At 41.6% G+C, this 23,090-nt stretch overlaps 1 protein-coding gene and 1 pseudogene across 3 annotated transcripts; both read left to right on the top strand.

Moving 5' to 3' along the window:
* Positions 1 to 9,863: 9,863 nt before the first annotated feature.
* On the top strand, positions 9,864 to 11,604 carry LOC146696141 (ribosomal biogenesis protein LAS1L-like; annotated as a pseudogene).
* Positions 11,605 to 15,220: 3,616 nt separating this feature from the next.
* LOC146696140 (uncharacterized) lies at positions 15,221 to 21,169 on the top strand. 3 transcript variants are annotated; one of them, XM_085474258.1, is made up of 7 exons: positions 15,221 to 15,520; positions 17,235 to 17,353; positions 17,436 to 17,624; positions 18,223 to 18,375; positions 19,813 to 19,971; positions 20,416 to 20,511; positions 20,590 to 21,169. In XM_085474258.1, exons 4-7 carry the CDS (start codon positions 18,253 to 18,255, stop codon positions 20,908 to 20,910), a joined length of 699 nt encoding a protein of 232 aa, XP_085330384.1. In that variant the 5' UTR covers positions 15,221 to 15,520; positions 17,235 to 17,353; positions 17,436 to 17,624; positions 18,223 to 18,252; the 3' UTR covers positions 20,911 to 21,169. The 3 variants fall into 3 exon arrangements, with proteins under 3 accessions (XP_085330384.1, XP_085330385.1, XP_085330386.1); XM_085474259.1 differs by lacking the exon at positions 15,221 to 15,520 and adding an exon at positions 15,547 to 16,242; XM_085474260.1 differs by lacking the exons at positions 15,221 to 15,520; positions 17,235 to 17,353; positions 17,436 to 17,624 and having other exon boundaries at positions 17,632 to 18,375.
* Positions 21,170 to 23,090: the final 1,921 nt, after the last annotated feature.

Here is a 23,090-nt window from a genome sequence, read left to right as displayed (position 1 = left end):
GCAACCTATTCGAGGCTCCATCACCAGCAAGATGACGTCATCATTTTAAAGGAAACAGCTCCTTGTTTGTTTTTCCTTCTTTGGACTGGATTGACTCGGTGCAATCCTTTTAGGCTTCAGGATCAGTGTCCCATATAAGTGAATTTTTCTCCCAAGCTCATTATAATCATGGAGAAAAAAAATACTTTGCGACTGTTTTCAGTAAGAATATTTTATAGCGCTTTAAAGTTCAATCTCTCAGGCCTGGATTAAAGAGCTGATTTGTTAAATCAGGAACTCACAAAATACCAAAATATCACCACCGGTGGGTCACACCTCTCAGATGTTCTTATCTCAGTGCACTGTAACAAAAGCAAAAACAAACGTAAACAATAAAACACTCATATAATAACAGATACTGGGGCCCATTGCAAACATGTCCAAAGTTCAAACCATCTTTCTCTCTCTTAGAGAAAGAGAACAATCCAAACCTCACTGATAGAATCAACCTAGTGTCAAACAAAACCCAAAAATCAACCAGAACTTCACACACTATATTGTGTAGGCATACAGTTACCATAACTCCTTTTTTTTTTTTTGCACCAACAAAAACACGTTGGATTTACTTGACTCAATAGTAGACACTGGTTACACACAAACGCTTTGCTTTGGCGGAAACTTAAACAACTGAGTCAAATCAACACAACCTTTTGATATTCTCTCCGAAATAAAACTCACATCATTCACTCATCATTTTCACTCTGTACCACTGCTCCTTATCAGGCTGTGTGAAGCACAGTACACAATTCAGTGGAGGCCTCAAGCCATAAACCGACATCACGCACAGACATTGTTTTCACAACCAAACTACTTTAAACCTTGTCCCCTAAATCTACACAGATGCCCTCTGTGTGGCATGAAATGCATTTAACCCATAAACAATCAATGGCTTCTTATTGTTGTAACCGACTCCATATTCGGATGTTTGTGTGCAGCATTTGTTAGTAAAGCATTCTTCATTGCATCAGCGTGTGTGTGGATCACTTCTCAGTGAATTGAATCAGCATTTTGATTTTTTGCACGTGTGTGTGTCATTTCTCACTCAATCAACGAGTGCATATGTTCGTATATGTTTCTCTTCATTCTGAGTCAGTGCATGTAGATGTGTATGTGTGTGTGTGTGTTTGTGTTCATCACTTTCCTGTTCTGGTGTTCTGAGTAAACCGCGGCCTGAAGCATGCCCTGGGTCCTGCCCTCCTCCATTTCAGTCTGTTTGCGTCCATTGGTGATGCTGATTAAAGTTCTGTCCATACTGGTTCTGGCCCCAATTGAGGCAGTGCTTTTCTCCAGTGTCCTGCATCTTCTCCTTATTCCACTCCTCCTTAGCTTGACCCTTTTGCTTCTGTAGCTCCTTCAGGGTTTTGATACGCAGCTCAATCGTCTGGATGTCAGTGTCAAGCTCCAGTCTACGCTGCTGCTCCAGCTCTTCCTCTGTTTCTCCCAGCCAAGTCAAGATTTTGTTCAGGTCAAAGTTCAGCTGCTGTCACTGCTGCTCGTTCTGCTTTGTTCTCATCTCCTTGCTGAGGTCCTGAGCCTGCAGAAGCTCCCAGTGCTCCATCCCTCCTGAAGTCTGGGGGTCTGAGCTGCTGGGATCTGCCAGTCCAGACACCGTATCCTCTTCCTCCTCACCGTGTCAATACCTCCACGACACTCGCCCCTCAGTCGCAGATATCACATGTATGAGGAGTCCGTTTCTATGCCTGTACAATTGCAGCTGCTGTCCATTTGTTGCAGGCAGAAACGGCTGACATCCAGAGGGTGTAAATGAGAGTCTGCAGCAGCAACTTCACCAGTGGAAGACCTCAGTGTTTGTTCTGTTAGCTTAACAAAGGCCTCAAGGACGTTTCTGGGATGCTCATCTGGCCCCGGCAAGCTCCGGCCTGACTTCACGTCCAGCGTCTGGGACTGCAAGTCTGATGGGTTCCATTATCAGCCAGCTCCTCTTGAGCCATGCTCAGTTTCTGCTCTGATGTCTTGAGCTCTCACTGAGGACATAAACCTCAGTCTTTTCCGTACACATCAGATTGAAGTCCATTGATGTTTCCCTTGCCTTGCTCCACGGCCTTCTACGGCTCTGCTGTTCGGCTCTTCTCAGAGGTCAGCTCCTGGCCGAGCCCCGACACCTGTGCCTTCAGCTTATTTTCTCCTGGTGTTTTGTCCATTCTGAGGTGCCTCCTGACCTCAGTTACTCCTCCTGTCTCTAGCACGCCCTTCTTGCTGCCCGATGGTCATTGTTGGTCCGTCACTGTCCTGCACAGTTTTAATGCAGAGTGGTTAAGGTCAGCATGGTTTTGCTCGGCCTCTCTTTTCATCTGGGCTTAATGGGCGTCTCGTCACAGCTCTGTCAGCTGACGCTGTCTTTTTCCATATGGCAAGAGTGTGAAGAGTGTGTGAGAAGGGTGTGTCCGATCAGGCACAATGCTGGTGGCTTTGCGAGTGCCTCGTTTTCCAAATCCAGATGTTTATTTGTCACGTACACAGCAACAGAGAGAACAGTCTGTTGTTGGGATGGCTGAGGTCTTTCACGATCTTCCTGGTCTTGGTCCAGCACCGCCTTCTGTAGATTGAGTGCAGGTCAGGGAGCTCGGAGCGAATGGTGCGCTCAGCTGATTGCACAACCCTCTGTAGAGCTTGTCTGTCCGGCATGGTGCTGTTCCCGAACCAGACAGTGATATAGCTGCTCAGGATGCTCTCAATAATTCCTTTATATAAGGTGGTCAGAATCGGTGGTGGGAGCCGGGCCTTTCTCAGTCTTCTCAGAAAGAAAAGACGCTGACAGAAATCTCCCCGTGTAGTGAAACGGGCCTTGGATTACCGCTCTCCGTCTCTGCTGCATGAGATCATTTTCCTGCAGCACTGTTGACATTTTCAAGTTGTTGTTGTGGGTCCAGCTGCTTTAGCATTTGGTCAGGGTCACATCAAAGATGGTGGAGGAGAGAGCAAAGATGGTAGAGGGGAGAGCAGGAGTCCAGGGTCAGCTTCGGCTTCCCGGGCCGACAAAGCAGCCTGTAATCAAGCATAAAGAGAAAAAACAAAACAAAACAAAACAAAACAAAAACAAACGAACAGGAAAATGATGTTGTATTGGCTGTGTTATTCAGAGGGGGAGAAACAACGGGACCAGGCCCTGTGTCAGCCTTCTCTCCCCCTTTTTTTGTTTTTTCTCTCCATATAATCCACTCATGACCCGCCAAGCTGACAGGACAACACAGGTACATGTTAAAATTCTTAAGATCATGTTTAAAGCACAAAAATGGAATTTTCTTTCATTAGGGGTATAACATGGCATAAAATAATATTATAATCTAACAAGTCCCAAGGAATTGAGTTAAAGGCTCAAGTAGTTTGGTAGGGAATTGGCTAGGTATATTTTAGAAATTAGGCCAGAGGCTGTTCCAGAAGTAACAGATACTGGGATTGGCTGCAAAAAAGTTATCTTTCTTCGGTTGGACCCGTTATGGTAAAATTTGTCGAAATTTGTTAGGTGCTAAATCTGTCAGGCCTTGCAGTGATTGTAAATATAAGACGTCTTTGTAATATAAAATAACAGAGGTTTGTGTGACCCTGTGTGTGACGTGCAGCTGCAGCGCTGCGAGCTATTTTTAGACGGTGTGTGAACATGCAAATGAGGTGGCTGCTGTGAAGCGCACAGAGGATTTTTGCTTGCTGTTTAGCGTGTTTTTGAGTTTTATAATTATGATTTGCAAACAATGATACATGCCTGTAATTAAAACGCTGATTTTGCTGATTATAATATTACAAATAAGGTTTTGAATGACTACGCTGAATGTTTGATGTTTGGCTGGGTTTTGATATAGAAGAGACAAATCGTGCATGATTTAGACTGGCACTTCAGTCGGCAGAGTAACATAGTGATGAAAATGATATTAAATAAATCTCTTAGTGTGTTGATACAGGTGGCTACGGGCCTGGGCCAACTGCCCCCACAAGCACAGCGGCCGAAGCAAAATTATAGTAATGGAAACCACACTCAGCAAGAATCAGCAGCTGTGGAAAAGACAGCAGCTAGGAAAGAATTAGAGGAGAAATTAAGAGAAGTTTTTAACTCATAAAATTGAGGCCACCAGACTTGTGGAAGTTGGGAAGGCGTCCGGAGCATCACAACAAAAAGGTGAAACAAAAACACACACAAGCAGAGTAATGTGAGAGAGAGGCACGTGCTAGAGGAATTCCTCGTTTGAGAAAAAAAAGTTCAATTCACCCACCTACAAACGCACACACACGCAATGAAGAAACAGCTTACATTCATGAACACGTGAAGATTTTCCAGCAAGTTTAAAGTAGCGAAACTTAACATACACCTGCTGTTAAATAATAAAGTTTATCCACTACTAACAAATAAACTCTCTGGGTTGCAGGACAACAGCTTAACTTCAAAAAGACACTGGTCTGACCAACCAGTGAAGACACAACAAATTTAGTGGTTAAAAGATTCAAATTGTGACATGTTTTCTGCTGATTGATTAATACAAGTGATTACTGAGTGAAAGAAATGTCCATTTTTGGGCTTTTAAACATGATCTTAAGAATTTTAACATGTACCTGTGTTGTCCTGTCAGCTTGGCGGGTCATGAGTGGATTATATGGTGAGAAAAAACAAAAAAAGGGGGGAGAGAAGGCTGACACAGGGCCTGGTCCCGTTGTTTCTCCCCTCTCTGAATAATGCAGCCAAAATAACATCATTTTCCTGTTCGCTCGTTTTTGTTTTGTGTTTGTTTTGTTTTTTCTCTTTATGCTTGATTACAGGCTGCTTTGTCGGCCCGTTTCACTACACGGGGGAGATTTCTAGACAGCTTCAGCTGACAGAGCTGTGATGAGACGCCCATTAAGCCCGGAGGAAAAGTGAGGCCGAGCAAGACAATGCTGACCTTAACAACTCTGCATTAAAACTTCATACTTGCCTAAAGAACAAGCATGAATGATGCCTGAGTGGACACACACAACTCACAAGTTCCTGGCTCTGTCAGCTCCTCTGCAGAGGGTTTCCCTAAGAAGGTGGACCTAGCAGGGTCACCGGGAGACGGGGAGCTGTGCCTCACGGCCCTCACTTCGTCGGAGAAACCCTCATGCAGAGTTCAGAAACTTGTGTGTTGAGTATGTCGCTGTGAGCCTCCACCATTTAACTAGTGGGTGCAGCCTGAACTGTCTAGAGACAGACCAGACCAGCTGCACAACACAGACACTTCCAACCTGAGGACAAATCTAAGAGAACAGAAAAAGGAAAGGAAACTTAGCTTAGAACCATGCAGCGCTACAGGAGACGGCAGCACTGCAGAGGTGAGGACCGGCACCTGTTTGAAAGAGACAAATGCACACAAAATAAGTGTTTGTTGTAGAATGTGCAGCATGAAAGTAGCCTGCATGTTTTGCATAGAACTGTTTTATGCATCTGCATTTCACAAAGAATGACAAATTGGTATACGGGACAACAAATAAAATCTAATGTATAGAAAAAAGATAATAGGATATGCCCATGACAATAAGAATGATAAAGGACTTCACAAAGTCAATTTATTGCTAAAGTGTGATCTTAGAAAATTGCTATTGTGCACCACACTAAACAGAACAAATTCTGTCAAAACTTACTTTTGCAAGATCCCACAAATGTTTCGCAAGATCTTGAGAGTTTTTTTCTTTGCATTTATCATGCTTCCATCAGTATCTGTAAAGCTGTACACTTCAAAAACTCAAAATCTTACCAAGTATATTTGTCTTATTTCTAGTCAAAATTATCTCATTACACTTAAAATAAGACACAATCAGCTACAGGGCAACATTTCAGTAAGCTAAAGGAACTTGTTTCAAGACAGTGAATCTTGAAACTAGAGAAAAACTAGAGATTTTTCACTTGTTCCACTGGCAGATTTTTTCACTTAATACAAGATATTTTAGCTTAAAATAAGTGAAAAAATCTGCCAGTGGAACAAGTGAAAAATCTCTAGTTTTTCTCTAGTTTCAAGATTCACTGTCTTGAAACAAGTTCCTTTAGCTTACTGAAATGTTGCCCTGTAGCTGATTGTGTCTTATTTTAAGTGTAATGAGATAATTTTGACTAGAAATAAGACAAATATACTTGGTAAGATTTTGAGTTTTTGCAGTGTACAGAGTACTGCAGCTGGTTGTTAATGAATGCAACAAAGACCACCAGATCAAAGTACACCTAGCCACGAGTGTTTCCCCTTCCACTGAGCACTATCTTCATCTCGCAAAATACATGTTCAAATTTTTTTTCTTCAATGTGCCTTGCGAGGCTCCATAACATACCTATCAATCTGTGAGCATTTCTCAGAGGCTGCAGCAACTGCAGCTTTTGAGGAAGTTGCAACAGCACATTTGTGAATTCTCACGCGTAGCCCTACAGGAACACCCACAGTTACAAATACCATAGCGACCAACATCAGTGCTACTACTGCCCACAGTTCATGTAAAGGAAACATAACGGTGTCATACAATAAACTACAGAATCAGCATTGTTGTCTGTGAAGGTTCTCAGTCATTCAGGTCATCGTAGTCAAAGGAGCTTGTAAAGAAAAGCGTCTGGACTTCTTTAAGTTGCTTGAAGACGTTTCACCTCTCATCCGAGAAGCTTCTTCACTTCATCAGCATTGTTGCACAACCGTGTATTCAATCTTGTTACCCTTCTTTAAAGTCCACCACCTGTGCTGCAAGTGAAGTTGAGGGCAACTGTGGCTCAGGGAGTTGGGAAGCACATCTGTAACCGGAAGGTTGCCGGTTCGATCCCTGGGCTCTCTGTCCTGGTCGTTGTGTCCTTGGGCAAGACACTTTACCCTACCGCCTACTGGTGATGGCGCGATATGGCAGCCTCGCTTCTGTCAGTCTGCCCCAGGGCAGCTGTGGCTACAACCGTAGTTGCCTTCACCAGTGACTGAATAGTGGCATTGTAAAGCGCTTTGGGTGCCTTGAAAAGCGCTATATAAATCCAGTCCATTATTAACACATTGGAAGTTGTGGCACTTCTCATTATTTGACGTGCACAGCCGCTCTGTGTGAGGGTCAAACATTTGTTTATTCAACACCTGTGAAGGTATCAGAAAAAATGCATAGATAGCAAGAGAAGCAAATTAAAGCACTGCACGTGCTTTACGTGCTATGACATGCTGCACGTCATAAAACCCAGTTTCTTGATTAACATTTTTAAGAGTTAAGTTGTAATACTTTTGTGCATTATTAAAACAAATCCTAAAATTCTGTATCACTGTGCTGTTACGAGAAGGTAGCTTGAATGTAGGTATCTGGCCCTGTGTAAATCTTGAGCATGAGTGATGTTGTGGGACAGTGCACCAACTACACAGGTACAGTGGCGTGTCTAGAAAATTTTTGTTGGGGGGGCCAGGTAGGGGCACAGATTTGGAGAAGGGTGGCAGATTTAATTGGCAGATAATGTTTTAAAAAAAAATTCTACCAACCCTTAACCATAATTCAATAATCCTATAAACCTAATAACCAAATGCACTTTTAACTCTTATTAGAATGAGATTTTAACCACTACGGTGCAAAGTTTTTAGATACTGCGTTGATAAAGTACAAGAGATACAATCAGTGCTTTGTCAGTGTTTACTCAGCATTCAAGGACAGCAATATTTGCATAGTATTTTTACTGACATATACTGCACATATGTTTTGGGCAAAAACATTTTTGAATATTAAAATACGAACATTTGTAGCAAACAATTGACAAATTAGCCATTCCAATGCAAAACTTTCTCTGCCTGTTAAAAAAAGAAGATAATCTTCTCACAAACTGGTGTTTGATTTTGAAACAGGAAAAAAGTGGAGAAACAACTGAAAAGACTAATATTTGAATAAAACCTGAAAGCAAGTAAATACTTTCTATGCTGCCTTATGGTAAACTTTGGTAATATTGATAAAGAACAACACTGGCTGATGATGAAATACATTCAGCTGGCATGGTGACACTGCCAGTATAACCTGCAGGGCTGGACTGGGACAGAAAATCGGGCATTTTGACTACAGACCGACCCACCAGGTATTAAAGCCATAAAGCCTTTGAATGAAAACAAACCCTGTTGTGACAGTGATGTACAGTCTTTTTGGTATATGTATGATTTCTATACATTTTACGTCAGATAAAAACTTTGGTTGTAAGATTTAGATAATTATTTAATAAAAGCTAGATATTTTAAATGAGAATAGGAAAGAAAAGTATTTCTTTGTGCCCCCTTTCCCTGTTAATGCCCTACCTGGCCCCCTGGCAAAACTTTGCTAGACCCGCCCCTGCACAGTTACCAGCTGTCAGCTACATAAAAAAGGATCCTGGTGGGTGGTCTTCATGTTTCCCTCTCACCAGATATCCAAACCGACATCATGACCAGCAGCTTTACAGCTGTGGCTCCAGCAAACATCAGCTGATACTAGAAATTAATATTAAATAAATTCTAACAACAGCCGATCAAGCTTAAACGTGCTGCTGTTGTTTAGCGCGACATCTGCTGGTTTCATCTTTCTGGCGCAAAGTGGGCGATAAACAAACAAGAGAGAAAAGCCGATCAGCTGATCATCGATCAGTTTCATGATTGAAGTAGCAACAGGAGAGGGAGGATGAGAGAAGAGGCAGCTGTGCAGCGTAAAGACAGAATAAATCCAGCTTTGTGTCTTTTTCCATTCTAGCTGAAGTTCGGGACAAACTGCGTCTCTTCTCAGCTCAACACGAAACGTGTAATATTTTCTCTGATTGAGGGACCATTCCATTTTTTTAAGGAGCCGTTGGCAACTCTACTAACTAACCTTATGAATAAAATAAAGTTCACTATCAGTAACATCATAGCAACCGAACAGCTGTATAAAAACTCCAAGCTGGCTAGAACGCAGTATGAGTTATTGCAACTGACAGTAAAAAGTCAGCACAACGAAAATAAACTCCACCTAAACTTAGTTCATATCTGACCCAGATAGACTGCAGGTCATAACTTCTTACCTGAAGTTCAGTTCACCTGACACTCGGACTGGCGGCTGCCTCGGGGCTCTCCTCCTGCCTCCCCTTCCCTCATCCACCTGCTGCCTCTGTGGAAGCCCCGCCATAGCCACCACCAAACAACGGAGTTATTTCTACACATCGACCTGCATCTGGCCAATCCACCACCTCTCATTGTTCATGCCGTTACAAAAAAAATAAAAAATAAGTCAAATAAGCCCGATGGCCAGTCCAGCTATGTTAACCTGCAACCAAATCTGCAGCTCCATACAGCAATGTTACGACTTAGATTACATCTTATAACTCATAACTCTTATGTTAGCTGCCCTCTGTAGCATACTGTCTGAAATATTCCACGGCTGCAATAATTCTTTAAGTGTTATTTTTTCCTTGGTATTCTAATTTCGCCGAAGTTTACTAAACTCAACAAACTTAATATTACTTACCGGGACATTTATTCTGTCCTCATTTTCTTTCACCGAAAAATTGTTTCCTGCAGTGACGTCTTTCGTGCTTGGCTCTCCTACCTTTGCTAACGTGATGCACATAGCGCAGAAGCCGATGCTGCATTCACTTACACTCGGATATCTGAGCGTCACCGTGAAAACATAATCGGACATTTGATATTTGATTGAATTTTATTGTTTTGCCTTTGGGGTGGCACCTGGGGTGGCCAGTCTGGTTGGGGGGGTGGCCTGTGCCCCCCCCAGGCCACCCCGCTGGACACGCCATTGACCATAGCCAAAGAAAGCTCGTTTATGACCAGCATCATGTAAATAAGCGCTCTGTAGAACCATCGCTCCATCCTCCAATCCAGCAGGTGGCGTCAGCGTGCCCGCAGGGTGAACGTCAGCCACAAACGAAGCCGAAGAAAACGTTAGCGTCATTTCCTGGTTGCTGTGCGACAAGCAACTGTAAAACTCGAAGCTCTGAACGCGGTCCTCTGTCATATAAATCTGCGAGTGGTCTCTGCGTGAGGCGAGCGGCTTTTCCCGGTGAGTGAGAGATTGAGCGTGAGGTCCGGAGCGCGCACAATGAATAAAAAGGGCTCTGAGAAAACACGCCATGTGGTAGCCTGGCTTAACAAAGCGGAGTGGGATCAGGTTCGGGACTACCTTTACTCGATGGACTCCTCTCTGCAGAGGTTTGCGTTAGAGAGGATATCGGCTTGGAGGGCCAGGTGCGCTAATAGTTTTCCCGTGGCCGTGGACTGCACAGCAGACCTCGTGTGCTGCCAGGTGCGGGACCGGTCCGGACAGCTTACCGGAGATGACTTGACCCTGATGTACGGGACGGCCCTGGTAAGATTTGTTAATCTTATCACGGATCGCCAGCAGGGGAGAAAGGCCCAGCCGCTGAGGCAACTGGCTGGAAACTTGAACATCCCCGAGTGGGTGGTGGATCTGAGGCACGAAATCATGCGTGGGACTCTTCCTTCTTTGAAATGGTGCCGAAAGGGATGTAAGGTGGCCCTGGAGTGGCTCCAGCAGGAGTTTTGGTCCAGACAGCTGGGAGGAGGCCCCGATGAGCAGCTCGTTGCCAGGCAGAAAGAAGTGGATGCCTGCAGAAACGCTCGGGAGCTGCTGATCTCTTTTCAGAAGGACCAGTACCAAGCTTTTGATGATGGGTCTCCTGAAGACAAGGGGAAGAGCTTGTGGCAGGCCCCCTTAGCAGACATGAGTTCGTTGCTGGGTGAGATCAAGCAGTTTGCACTGGGGTCCAGGGAGCTGTTGATTGATGTGCTGCTGGAAGACGGTTTTCTTGTTCCTACCATGGAGCAGCTGGAAGCATTAGGCTGTGCAACATCTGACAGTGCCAGTCCCACTGAGCCCAGAGTCCCACAAACCTTCCTGCGCTTTTGGCTGCCCCTGCTAAAGATGCTTAACTCTTCGTCTTTCATTCACCTCTTCCTGGAGAAGCTCTTTGTGGAACTGAAGCTGCTCAGCAAAGAGCCCAACGGTCACAGGTGTTTCTATATTTCTGCATGGATTTCAGAAGTCTTCCTCTGCAACAACAACAAATTTGAATATCATTTTGAGACAAGGTTGCAGAAGAAAGCCAGAATGAAGGACAGGATTTTCATCGACCGCATCAAGCTGAGGTGGCAGCAGCTTCTCTCTGCATGTCTGGATGCCCCCTGCATCAGCACACCTCACCTGATCCAGCTAGTCCTGGATGACATGGAGCATCCCCCCCCTCAGGAAACCAGAGAGAAGCTGTTCCAGCTCTGCTCCATCTACACACAGACAGAGCGCTCAGAGGCCAGCACACCTCTGCAGCAGCAGCAGCCCATATATACTGTGAGTATGCTGCTGGACCAGATGCAACACTCCTCACCGATGGACTCGGAGAGAAGTGAGGACCGCAAATGGGCAGACGTGCAGGCTGAAAGAGCACTTGCCCTCAGACACGTAGCAGCATCCCCGGGGCCTCGGCTCCAGCCCGGCCAGCTGAGGGCCTCCTCTGGAGCAACAGCGAGCTCAACAAACTGAAATGTGGACTGAAGCTTTTTTAAGTTACTTGTGTTATTTTTGTTACTTGTGTTATTTTTTGTTTTATGTTAAATGGTAAATGTTTTATGTTAAGCACAAGATTGTTGTTGTTGTTGTCATTCCAGCCTCCGCTGACTCTTGTTGTGCTAGAAGCAGTTTTGAAGCAAAAATACAATATTCAGAAGACAAAATGTTGTGGGAGCTTTAACCATGAGCACAGTGCAGGTTCAGCAGTTGTGATTGTTTCTGTCCAGTCGAGCTCGTTAACTAAACATGTTGGCAGAAGCAGAAATAAAACTTTCAGAAGACAAAATGTTCTGATTTAAAGAAGGACCAAAGGAAGGAAAGCATAGGTTTTGATTAAGTCTGATAAACTAGAATTATAAGGTATTGTTACATTAAAAGGAGCAAAATGAAATAAAAAGGCTATATCAAAAACAGGTTATAACATAGGAAATGTGAGGTTTTAAAATGAAGTTAGTGTCAGCGTTTTAAGAGAGTGGTAAAATGATGAGTAACGTTGAAGAATATATATAAATACAAGTCTATAAGTCAAGAACATAATTAGGATAAGGCTTTTGATTAAAGAGTCCCAACTATGATAAGTTAGGGAGATGCAGGAAAAGGTGTTTTGTTTCCTTTGCAGAAGATCTCGGCGACCACAGGGGGTGAGGATCCTGGAGGCCCGAGGCCGGATGGACCACAAGAGAGGGTCAGAGCGAGGACACAATGTATTGCGACCTCTGGTGTACCAGAGGTCGAGAGAGGGAGTGTGGAGCAGGGAAATTATTTTACTGCTATTGTTAAATAATCGTCATCGTCACCATTGCATTAATAATATAATCTGCAGCATTGATATTGCATTCAGAGGTTTAAACAGTGTGTGTCTTTCAGAAAGACTAAGTTGCAGAAAGTTTGCATTAATGAAAGCAGAGTCTAAGTTATTCTGAGGAGCAGGTTAGACGAGGCTATTTGATGAGCCTCTGGTCTGGTGGAAGGTCAGAAGTGCAACGGGTGAGATGAGAGAGCATTTGAGGACGACATATACACACACACACACTTAGTTAGAGAGAATCATTTATAGGTGAGAGGTTAGTTATGTGTGACAGGTGAGACCTGGAGATTTGGGACCGCCCCTGGTGGGCGGAGCTGGTCTTCGCTCCTTTCATAAGCGCAGGTGTGGGCAATTGGGTATTCCTTTGCAAACCTGAAGCTGCGAGTGCTTGGTCCGAGTTGGGCAAGTTGGTGTTTCTTAACTATGAAAGTCTGATACGCGTCCTTCCCCTAAACTTCTGTTAGAACGGTAGGTTACACAAAAATGTACCACTTGAGCTCTGGCTGTTGGCAGAGGTTTACAGTTATTTGCACCCTTGTAGGTGGGAAACATTGCTCCCGTGAGAACGGTATAGTGGACTTCATCGCCACTGACCCACATTTATTAGGGTGTGACACGAACTTGTGGACAGGTAACAAAACCAATTCAGTGGAGGAATATTCCTGTGTTTTATTGTCCAGCTAGTGATCTCCTGTCTTTTATTCACAGAGTACCGAGCTGCTGCTTTGCCAGGTGGAATTCTGGTTGCGGGCAAAGGACCCGACACATCAGTGTGTTTTAATTTGTTTTAAACTGGTGTAAGCCGACAGACTGACTGCTGCGGCTGTCGATGGTTTTGGTTTTTGGTTTTACTTTTTCTGTATCAGTAGGCACCACAGATATTGATCCTTTTAGTATTTTAACCCTTTTATTTATATATATATATATATTGTCGCAGACGGTGAAGGCGCTGCAGGGAAAACAAATCCTTTTTTTGTCTCCCCGCTTTTGCATGCACAGCGGTGGGCCCGAGTGAAGACGGCACTGAAGATTTGACTTTTTTTCTATAGTGTTTACCCATTTGGGGTCATGTGTGAGTTGCCGTCCATGTTTAACCTGTGTGCTATGTCGATTTGTTTTTAAACGGTTCCCCGCAGCGCTTGTCCCGTCTCACGGGCAATCGCACAGTTTTATCGTCTCTAATAAGGTAACGTTTTTAATTGGTTTGAGGTGCCGCTGTTACACTGTTTCTTTTATTTTGTATTAAAAAAATTAAACTCTTTTAAACTGACTGTGCGCCTACGGCTCTGTCCTATTTTAAATAGGTACCTACCACGGGTCACATATGTTTACTCGCAACTGTGAAAGAGGAACAGTTTCTTGTTGTCTCGGCAAGAAAGAGGAAATACCTGGTGTGAATACGTATGAATGGACGGTGACTGGACGGACGAACTGAACTAAGGTTGGACCAACTGGACACTGAGGTAAAGACTGGACTAAGGCTAAGCACATGACTGATGACTGTTCTGTTTTAAGTTCATTTTCATGACATAGATTGGATCATGAGTGGGGAAAACTGAGCATTTTTAGTTTTGTACATTATTTTGACACATGAAATGTGTCAAAATAAAGGGGGGATTTAAGGTTTAAGTTGAAATGGGTTTAGGATCATTTTAGGACTTTTGGGGTGTTTGATGATTTAGATATGGTAAAACTGAGGCAGACATTGTTATTTTCATGTTTAAGTTGAAGGATTAAAATGAACTGAATCCTGGTTAGAAGATAAACTCTTTACACACATAAAGAGCATTTAGATTAGGGCTGAACGATATATCGCATTTGCGATAATATCGCGACATGATCAAGTGCAATTTTCTAACCGCAAAGGCTGCGATTATACTGCGATTATATTATACAATTCATGGGCTGCATCCTCCTGAGGCCGCATTTGTAGACCGATTACGTCACAGCGACGCGCCGAAGGCTGTCCAAATTACTACCATATCCCAGAATTCATAGCGCGGCCCAGCCAAACTCCAGTTTCCAGCAATGGCGGCCGCTACTAAGTTTTAAAATTACTCATACTAATCTTTCTGGGTCACAAAATAAACTTTTAACATATTTTCAGGCGAGAAAGTAGTTGTGTAAACATCAAATATCTGCTCGGTTTATCAAGATATCCCATATTTGCAAAAGTGCTTCGACGTTTTCAGAGGCGTCTGCTACCCACCAGCTCGACAGCTAGCCGGGAGCTCGAGGGTTACTGATGCGGCCGAGAACGGCACAACTCCCGGCACATCATTTTCAGATCACCGCGGAGTTTCGCTGCTCGGGTTAAACGTAATATATAAGTCACTTAGACAACCTAAAAATGTTATTGTTGGGCTTTTTTCAGTGTTTTGTTTGTTCGTGAGTAAATCGGTTTGGCTGAGATTAAAGTTATTAGATTAGATAAAATAAAACTTTATTAATCCCCCGGGTGGGTTCCTCCTTGGTTTTCACACAGCTGACTAAACGTCAAACAGAAAACTTATTAAACAGAAGTATGAGACAGTCGAGAATTTACACCAGTGTCTGGTTATATTTTAGATAGCAAGAAGCAGACGGCCGAGTTTATTAAACTCCACCGAGACAGCGGTGACGCTAATCAGAAGGCTAGACCGTCCAATTTCACGCCTTTAAATTTTAAAGGCGTGTTTGTGTGTGTGTTTATACAATTGCTATTATGTTTGCACTTTATGTGTAATGTTACTGACTGCAGAGATCAGTAAGATGTGTGTATTTTTTATTTATTAGTTTTATTTATTTAATATTATTTTTTAATTGAATGACTGTCTCACTGTAAAAAATCAAACGTGCAGTTGTTGAGCTTACAGTCATTTCTTTCACAATTCAACAATAAAAGTTCAGTTGGCCCATAAACTCAAATACATTAAGGGTTTCAACTAATCATTTAACGTTTTGGAGCAAAAGTTGGTCTCAGATGAAATTTATTGCTGGCAAAATGAATGAATTCAAGTTTTACATGAGTTGAAGCTGTTGGCGCCTTTCTGTGCCTGAGTACGCATGCGCATCTCATATTTTTGGATGCTACGGGGTCTACTTTGCGCTTTTGCAAGGACTGAAAGCCACCTGCCCGTCTGCCTTAATGAGAACGTGAGGCTAGGAGCTGGATAGATCGTTCATCTCAAGTTTCTAAAGGCAAGTAATGTTTCTTTTATTATATCAGACAGTATATGTTTGAACAGTCTCAATTTGTCTGTTAGAAATATCACAACTGAAGTTCTTCGTATTTTTCCGAAACTTAGCATAGCATTACTTTCTTGGCTAAGAAGCCTTGTGGCTTATGGGTATGTGTTTACTATATCATTTAAGATTCCATGTCACAAACCAATGAAAATCCGACAAACTTCGCTACTAAAGAGGCGCGCTCATATCTGACAAGCCTCCGCGACACCCCCTATGCGTATTTCATGAAGTGCAGTCTGTGGCCGCCATACCACCGAACGAAACAAAATAGGCTGGCTCACTCATGACCAACGGCAGCAACCCCCCGCCGCTATTTAAATAAAATAAAATAAAATAAAGTTCGGGGGCGCCTGCTGCCATGTTGTTTAATTTGTTCGAATCACATCTAGCCAATAAAATGTGTGCTTTAGTTTCTGTGTGAACGGGGTGGTGGAGTCCTCATGGCCAGCGAGCTCCACTAAATGAAATATGAGATGTGACAATATAGTTTATATCGATATAGTCTACATTATCATTATACTCGTGGAGCCGCAAGTTTGCCTCTCTTTCGTCCACTTTTGTCTCTACGCTGTGTTACTCCGCCTCTCTCCTTCACTGAACACAACTCCCCCTCCCCCATCGCTTCACCTGCAGGCAACGACAAGATGGACACGGCAGCTATCAAAGAGGAGCTGGTCGGTAAAAAGAAAACATTTGAAGATGACTATTTTAGTGCTGTCAGCGTAAAGTTAATGCCATAACTGCATTAACGGGGCAAATCTCCGTTAACTAGTTACCGCGGATCACCCCGTGCGTGGGGCTGGGTGGCGTTAGTGAGCTAACCGGGCTAACGCGTTGACGCACGGCCTAAAATCCTTTCATCTCAAAAATCGACAGTCTGCCTTATGTATGAATTCTGGTTGTGCTTACTGACCTCGAACCAATTTTATGTGGTACACAGCTTAAAAAAATATGTCAAAAAATGTTTTGGTACGACTTTGGTAAGCTATGAAGCTGCACTGCTTGATGGATTGTTGGAGCATTACGGCTACCGAGGAGCCTCGCAGAGTGATACGTACTCTGCTTCAACGTAATATTACCATATTATGCGTGTAAGGACCATAAATGGCACCTGTAAGAGACACGGTTACAAAGAGAATTTCAAACTCCAGGCTGTCAGTTGCGCAGTAGAACTTGGAAACAGAGCAACTGCAAAATCTGTCTTTGTTATTATGCTCAGCATCTTTTATTTTACATTTTGACTGCACAATTGTGAGCTTTTTGTTATGCACAAAACAACATTGTTTTGGTTTATTTATGGAGCACCATTAATAAATGCACTGATAATTTAAACAGATGCTTCAGGAGTTTTATCCCACTCATACTCTCAATCCAATGTTTGTCATTCTAAGTTGTAAAACCAATCACACAAAATTATCCTTGGCTTACATAATACATCCCAGTATACTGTTGGTGCATTCCATGTAGAATACAATTTGTTAATAATAAATTAAATAAATTAAACATTTGATGTAATGTATGTTTTGTAAATTATTTGTTTTACTGTGTTTCACATGGCATTTTACAAGGCAGAATCAGCTCACTTTAGTGAGCCAAAAAAATTCTTAAGTAATGTCAGGAAGCTGGTATTTTATTTTAAAACTAATTGCTATTTTTATTTATTTAGAGAATTAAAAGCCAACTCCAGACCACTGCTTGTCCTGATTTATGAGGGACTGATGAGGAGTTGGTAAGGAGAGGAATCAGAACAGGAGTGCCTGCCCCCCGCCCCAAACACATTATCAGGTAATGTAACTTTGGTAATTTGAGATTAATTCAGGTTTCTTTTGAATTGTTGACACTGTCCTCTCCTCTCTTCTCATTATAGCTTTTGTATGCAGTGCCAGTTCTGCTCTTTTGTCTGTTCAAGCCAAGAAGTACTCTTAAGACATCACCAGCTACGACATAGAAGAGGATTTCATTTGCCCTGTGTTTACAGTGACTGCGTCTGTTCGTTCAGGACACGAGGGGCATTGAAGTCTCACCTCAGCAGATCACACAACAGGGCTAAGAAAAGGCAGGAGATCTCAACATTTTTTTGTGATTTTTGTGAATTTAAGGAAAACTGCTCACAGCATACATTTATTTCACATATTTTAAGGCACTTAAAAAAAATCAGACTGTATCCTGTCCTTTCCAAAAATGTGACTATGCTACCAACAATTTAACAACCTTTACGTCACACACAAGCAGAAAGCACAAAAACTCAAAAGATATAAAAAACTGTATTAGACTGATTTCTCATGCAAATGCATGTCCTAGTGAAAGTAGCTCCCCTGATAAATCCTTAAATACCTCTCAGGAGCCAGAGACATTACCAAGTGGTTCAGGTGTAGCATCAAGTGATAAAGAGGACAATGAGTTTGTAGATTACCAATGTCTTGAACATAAAATAGCTAGACTTTTTCTATGCATGCAAACATTGTTACATGTTTCTAAAAGTGCTTTGCAGAGAATTATTGAGGAAATTAGTGACATTTTAAAATTTTCTCAGGTTCATTCATTTCAAAGAATCAAACAGGTGCTTGCTTAACAGAACATTGAGGCAGATGATGATGTAATTAAAAATATAAATGATGCACTTTTCAAAACCAACCCATTAATTATCTCAACAGAACCAAAAGGTGAAGAAGAGGGATAAGAACATGGCACTCATCACCCAAAAGATGGACATCACATTCTCTCTCAGGAGGAAAGAAGTTGTGGAGATGCAGCCCTTGGTCAAGGAAATGCAGCTCAGATGGCCAGCTCTCTTCTTGAAAGAACAGGTAAGATAATCTCTTAAATATTTAAAGGAAAACTTCCGTTTTTTTCTTCTTCCCTTTTTCCCCAGTGTGGTCTTATTTCTAAAATTGAAAACGTTCATTTATTCACCCAGAAAAATTTCAAGGCATTTGGAGTTGTTAGAAAGAAATTTTAATCCCAATGTTACGAGTCAGTCGTTTTGCAAGAGAGAGCTGAGCCACGGTTATGGGGAAAGGATTCACTGAGACAACTAAGAAATGCCTGAATTAAGCCAAAAACCACTCTGGAGGGATTTTAATCTAAGGAAATAACATTAAAATGTGTTTAAAAGCTCCAAAAAGTTGATTTTACATGATATAGGACCTTTACAATTCCTTCTGAACAACTCCAAATGCCTCGAAACTTGTCTGGGTGAGTAAATGAACGTGAGCTCCATTTCTTGTGCCCTTGAGAAGCATCTGTTTGTATCACTCCAATATCTTGTAGAAAAGGTTGAAGGCTACCGTTGAGCTAACAATGCAGAACAATAAAATATAAAAAAATACTTGGCTCTAAAAATATGAACTCTATTGAAGTGAAATCTATTTACTTGTCAACTTGCTGTGTATAATAACGGATTGCTTTTATTTCGCTCTTCTCTGGGCACCCAAAGCGCTTTATAATTCCACTACTCACTCACTCACTCTCACATTCACACATCGGTGCAGGGAAACCACAGTTGTAGCCACAGCTGCCCTGGGGTAGACTGACAGAAGTGACGCTGCCATATCGCGCCACTGGCCCCTCTGGCCAACACCAGTAAGCGGTGGGGTAAAGGGTCTTTCCCAAGGACACAACGACCAGGACAGAGAGAGCTGGGGATAGAACCAGCATCCTTCCGGTTACAGATGAGCTTCCCAACCCCCTGAACCACGGTCGCCGCAATGACTTGTCTTCACTGGGCATCTAGAATCTTTTGGTGCTGACCCTTAGCGGGCAACAGCCATGAAACTCACAGAACAGGATTGAGAAAGTCACTTACGTGTTATGAAAGTATACAAATTTGACCACAGGATGTTATTCTTACTTCATTTCTACATAACTATAAAATTAATGGAATTTTTTCAATGAATTTAAAATACAATTTATTGATTTATTTCTTTTCTGCAATACATCCTGTAACAATTGAAACCATTATTTTGTCTTATCAACATTTGATTAGGTATTCTATAGACTTACTGTAAAATCTGCCGATCAGATTTTTCTTGTTTTTTGTTTTTTTTTAATACGTCAGTTATAATTTGTACCACCACTACCACTAAAAGAAAAAAAAAAATCCAATCAAGGCCTGACCAATAGATCAACCGAGACTAACTAAATGTTTTGAAATTAAGCTCTTTTAACCAAATTTGAAAACAATGTGATTTTTATATAATGTACCTTTAAAAGTTTTCTTCTATATTTTTTTTGTTGCTTTGTAGATTTGTGCGGAATTCTCACGCATTACCACCAAGGATCTCATGGGGACCTTCATGACTGCCCTCGACACTTACTCACTTCGGCTGATTAAGCTGTATCGAATTAGAAAAGCTGCTTTCCGCAATGACATGGATTCCCTGTTGCAGAAGTTTGATGAACAGGTAATATATAAAAATGTATTTGTGTCTGGTTTATGAGGAACCTGAAGTTCCCACTGTAACGAAAGATACTTTATTAAATATTTACTAAATTGATGTAAAAATTGTTAGTTTTCAAAAAGTGTGTCCTGAATGGGATTACAAGCTAACAAGCAGCGCTGTTTGGCAGATTGCAGGTAATGACAGACAGTTCAACTCTCATCCCACTCATGGCACTTTTTGTTATAAATGTTGTAATAAGTGTGCTACATTTGTTGCACATCAAAATTACTTAAAAAATAAATAAATAAAAAAAACTGACAAAAACATGACCAATTATCTGTAATAACTCATTTCAACATCTTATTTCTTAAGGCTGTATTTTGAGCAACAACACTTAATGTGTTTTAAAAACAAAATGGTAGGTTTATAAATGAGACTGAGTCTTATTTGATTTCCTTGTTTTAGGTCTCAAACATAGTCCAGCATCGACGAACCATCAGTTTGGAAGGGTTACCGATATTTGTTCGCGACGACGAGACCAAACTCTTCTTAACATGTCTGGTGAGTATGCAAATCTACTCAATCTTCAGTTTTGGTTTTCAGAGACTTATATGTACTGTTGTTTTTTATTTTGCATAGGATACAGATCCAGTTGAGAGGGCAACCCGAGGTGTTACGGTGGGCATCCTCACTGTTCTGGAGGACTACGTGGGACCCAACTCGCAGTCCACAGTGGTCAACACTGCCATTGTTTTGGAAGAGGACATTATTCTTGATGATCTGCCAGACCTTCCCACTGCCTTTGCCTACTTGTTTGGCCTACTTTATGGGCTCAACATGGAGTTTCCCAAAGAACTCAAGTACACATTTGAAGCTGTGCAACACATTTTTATGGAGTTGACATCTACCTGTTCCCAGAGGATAAGAAGCTTCAAAACCAAGCTCTTAACCAAAGTCTAACCTATTTGACAACATGTTCAACTCAAATGCAACTTGTGTAAAACAGAATGGCAATTTGTTTTGATTTACTGTTTTTGGGTTTCGTGGCAAGTTGCTCTGAAAAAAGTTAATTTCTGTCTTTAAGAAAACGGTAAGGTGCAGAAAGTTCTGAATCAATGTCTTCTGTTCTAACTTTACTTAATGTAGCTTGCATGGCTGATTGCAGATTTCATGTATAACATGTTATTATAAAATGTTGAAAGGTTTTATTCTAACTTGAGCTGTTTTAAAAAATTTTATAATCTGGTTTTAGGTACATTTGTATTAGTTTTATAACAAATGTGGCGCGATACTGAACTTCACAGGAAATTGGAGTGTTGATACCATTACTATTAAAAGACAAGTGGTGGAAAAATTTGTTTGAAAGTTGTTAGCTGTATGGAAACCAGGAAGTTGTTCACATCCTGCCATCTGATGTTTTGAATCTGTTTGTTAGTGACTATCTATTAGGGCTGAACGATTATGGAAAATAATCTAATTGCAATTTTTTTGCCCCAATATTGCGATGCGATATGCGATTATTTTTTAAGGTCTTTGTCTTCTGTATTATTAAACAAAGACAAGCAATACATCATATAGTATGGCCAATACTATATTACATTAATTTTAAACTGTTCTTTCCTGGAAGACAGACCTCTGTTATGATGACATGAGGTGATGCATGAATTGATGACTGACATTTTTATTTAACTTCTTCAATCACAACAGTATATTTGAACATACACAATAGTTTATTTTTAGCTTACAAACATCTGAGCATAAAGTGCTGACAAGGAACCCTGGTGTAAACATTAAAATGAAAGTCAGTACAATGTGCAGATTGCAGAAATATACATAAAAAAAATCAGTGGCTTTACCACACAGTTTTTCGACATCTGTGAACACAGTCATTCAGTTAAAAAATAATATTAAATAAATAAAACTAATAAATAAAAAATACACACATCTTACTGATCTCTGCAGTCAGTAACATTACACATAAAGTGCAAACATAATAGCAATTGTATAAACACACACACAAACACGCCTTTAAAATTTAAAGGCGTGAAATTGGACGGTCTAGCCTTCTGATTAGCGTCACCGCTGTCTCGGTGGAGTTTAATAAACTCGGCCGTCTGCTTCTTGCTATCTAAAATATAACCAGACACTGGTGTAAATTCTCGACTGTCTCATACTTCTGTTTAATAAGTTTTCTGTTTGACGTTTAGTCAGCTGTGTGAAAACCAAGGAGGAACCCACCCGGGGGATTAATAAAGTTTTATTTTATCTAATCTAATAACTTTAATCTCAGCCAAACCGATTTACTCACGAACAAACAAAACACTGAAAAAAGCCCAACAATAACATTTTTAGGTTGTCTAAGTGACTTATATATTACGTTTAACCCGAGCAGCGAAACTCCGCGGTGATCTGAAAATGATGTGCCGGGAGTTGTGCCGTTCTCGGCCACATCAGTAACCCTCGAGCTCCCGGCTAGCTGTCGAGCTGGTGGGTAGCAGACGCCTCTGAAAACGTCGAAGCACTTTTGCAAATATGGGATATCTTGATAAACCGAGCAGATATTTGATGTTTACACAACTACTTTCTCGCCTGAAAATATGTTAAAAGTTTATTTTGTGACCCAGAAAGATTAGTATGAGTAATTTTAAAACTTAGTAGCGGCCGCCATTGCTGGAAACTGGAGTTTGGCTGGGCCGCGCTATGAATTCTGGGATATGGTAGTAATTTGGACAGCCTTCGGCGCGTCGCTGTGACGTAATCGGTCTACAAATGCGGCCTCAGGAGGATGCAGCCCATGAATTGTATAATATAATCGCAGTATAATCGCAGCCTTTGCGGTTAGAAAATTGCACTTGATCATGTCGCGATATTATCGCAAATGCGATATATCGTTCAGCCCTAATCTAAATGCTCTTTATGTGTGTAAAGAGTTTATCTTCTAACCAGGATTCAGTTCATTTTAATCCTTCAACTTAAACATGAAAATAACAATGTCTGCCTCAGTTTTACCATATCTAAATCATCAAACACCCCAAAAGTCCTAAAATGATCCTAAACCCATTTCAACTTAAACCTTAAATCCCCCCTTTATTTTGACACATTTCATGTGTCAAAATAATGTACAAAACTAAAAATGCTCA

The sequence above is a fragment of the Copadichromis virginalis genome, linkage group LG12 (genome assembly GCF_057382275.1).
Source record: "Copadichromis virginalis isolate Kocher_CV1m ecotype Utaka linkage group LG12, C_Virginalis_male_GT1.1, whole genome shotgun sequence".
NCBI classification, from domain to species: Eukaryota; Metazoa; Chordata; class Actinopteri; order Cichliformes; family Cichlidae; genus Copadichromis; species Copadichromis virginalis.
This window is presented reverse-complemented; position numbering and strand designations above follow the sequence as displayed.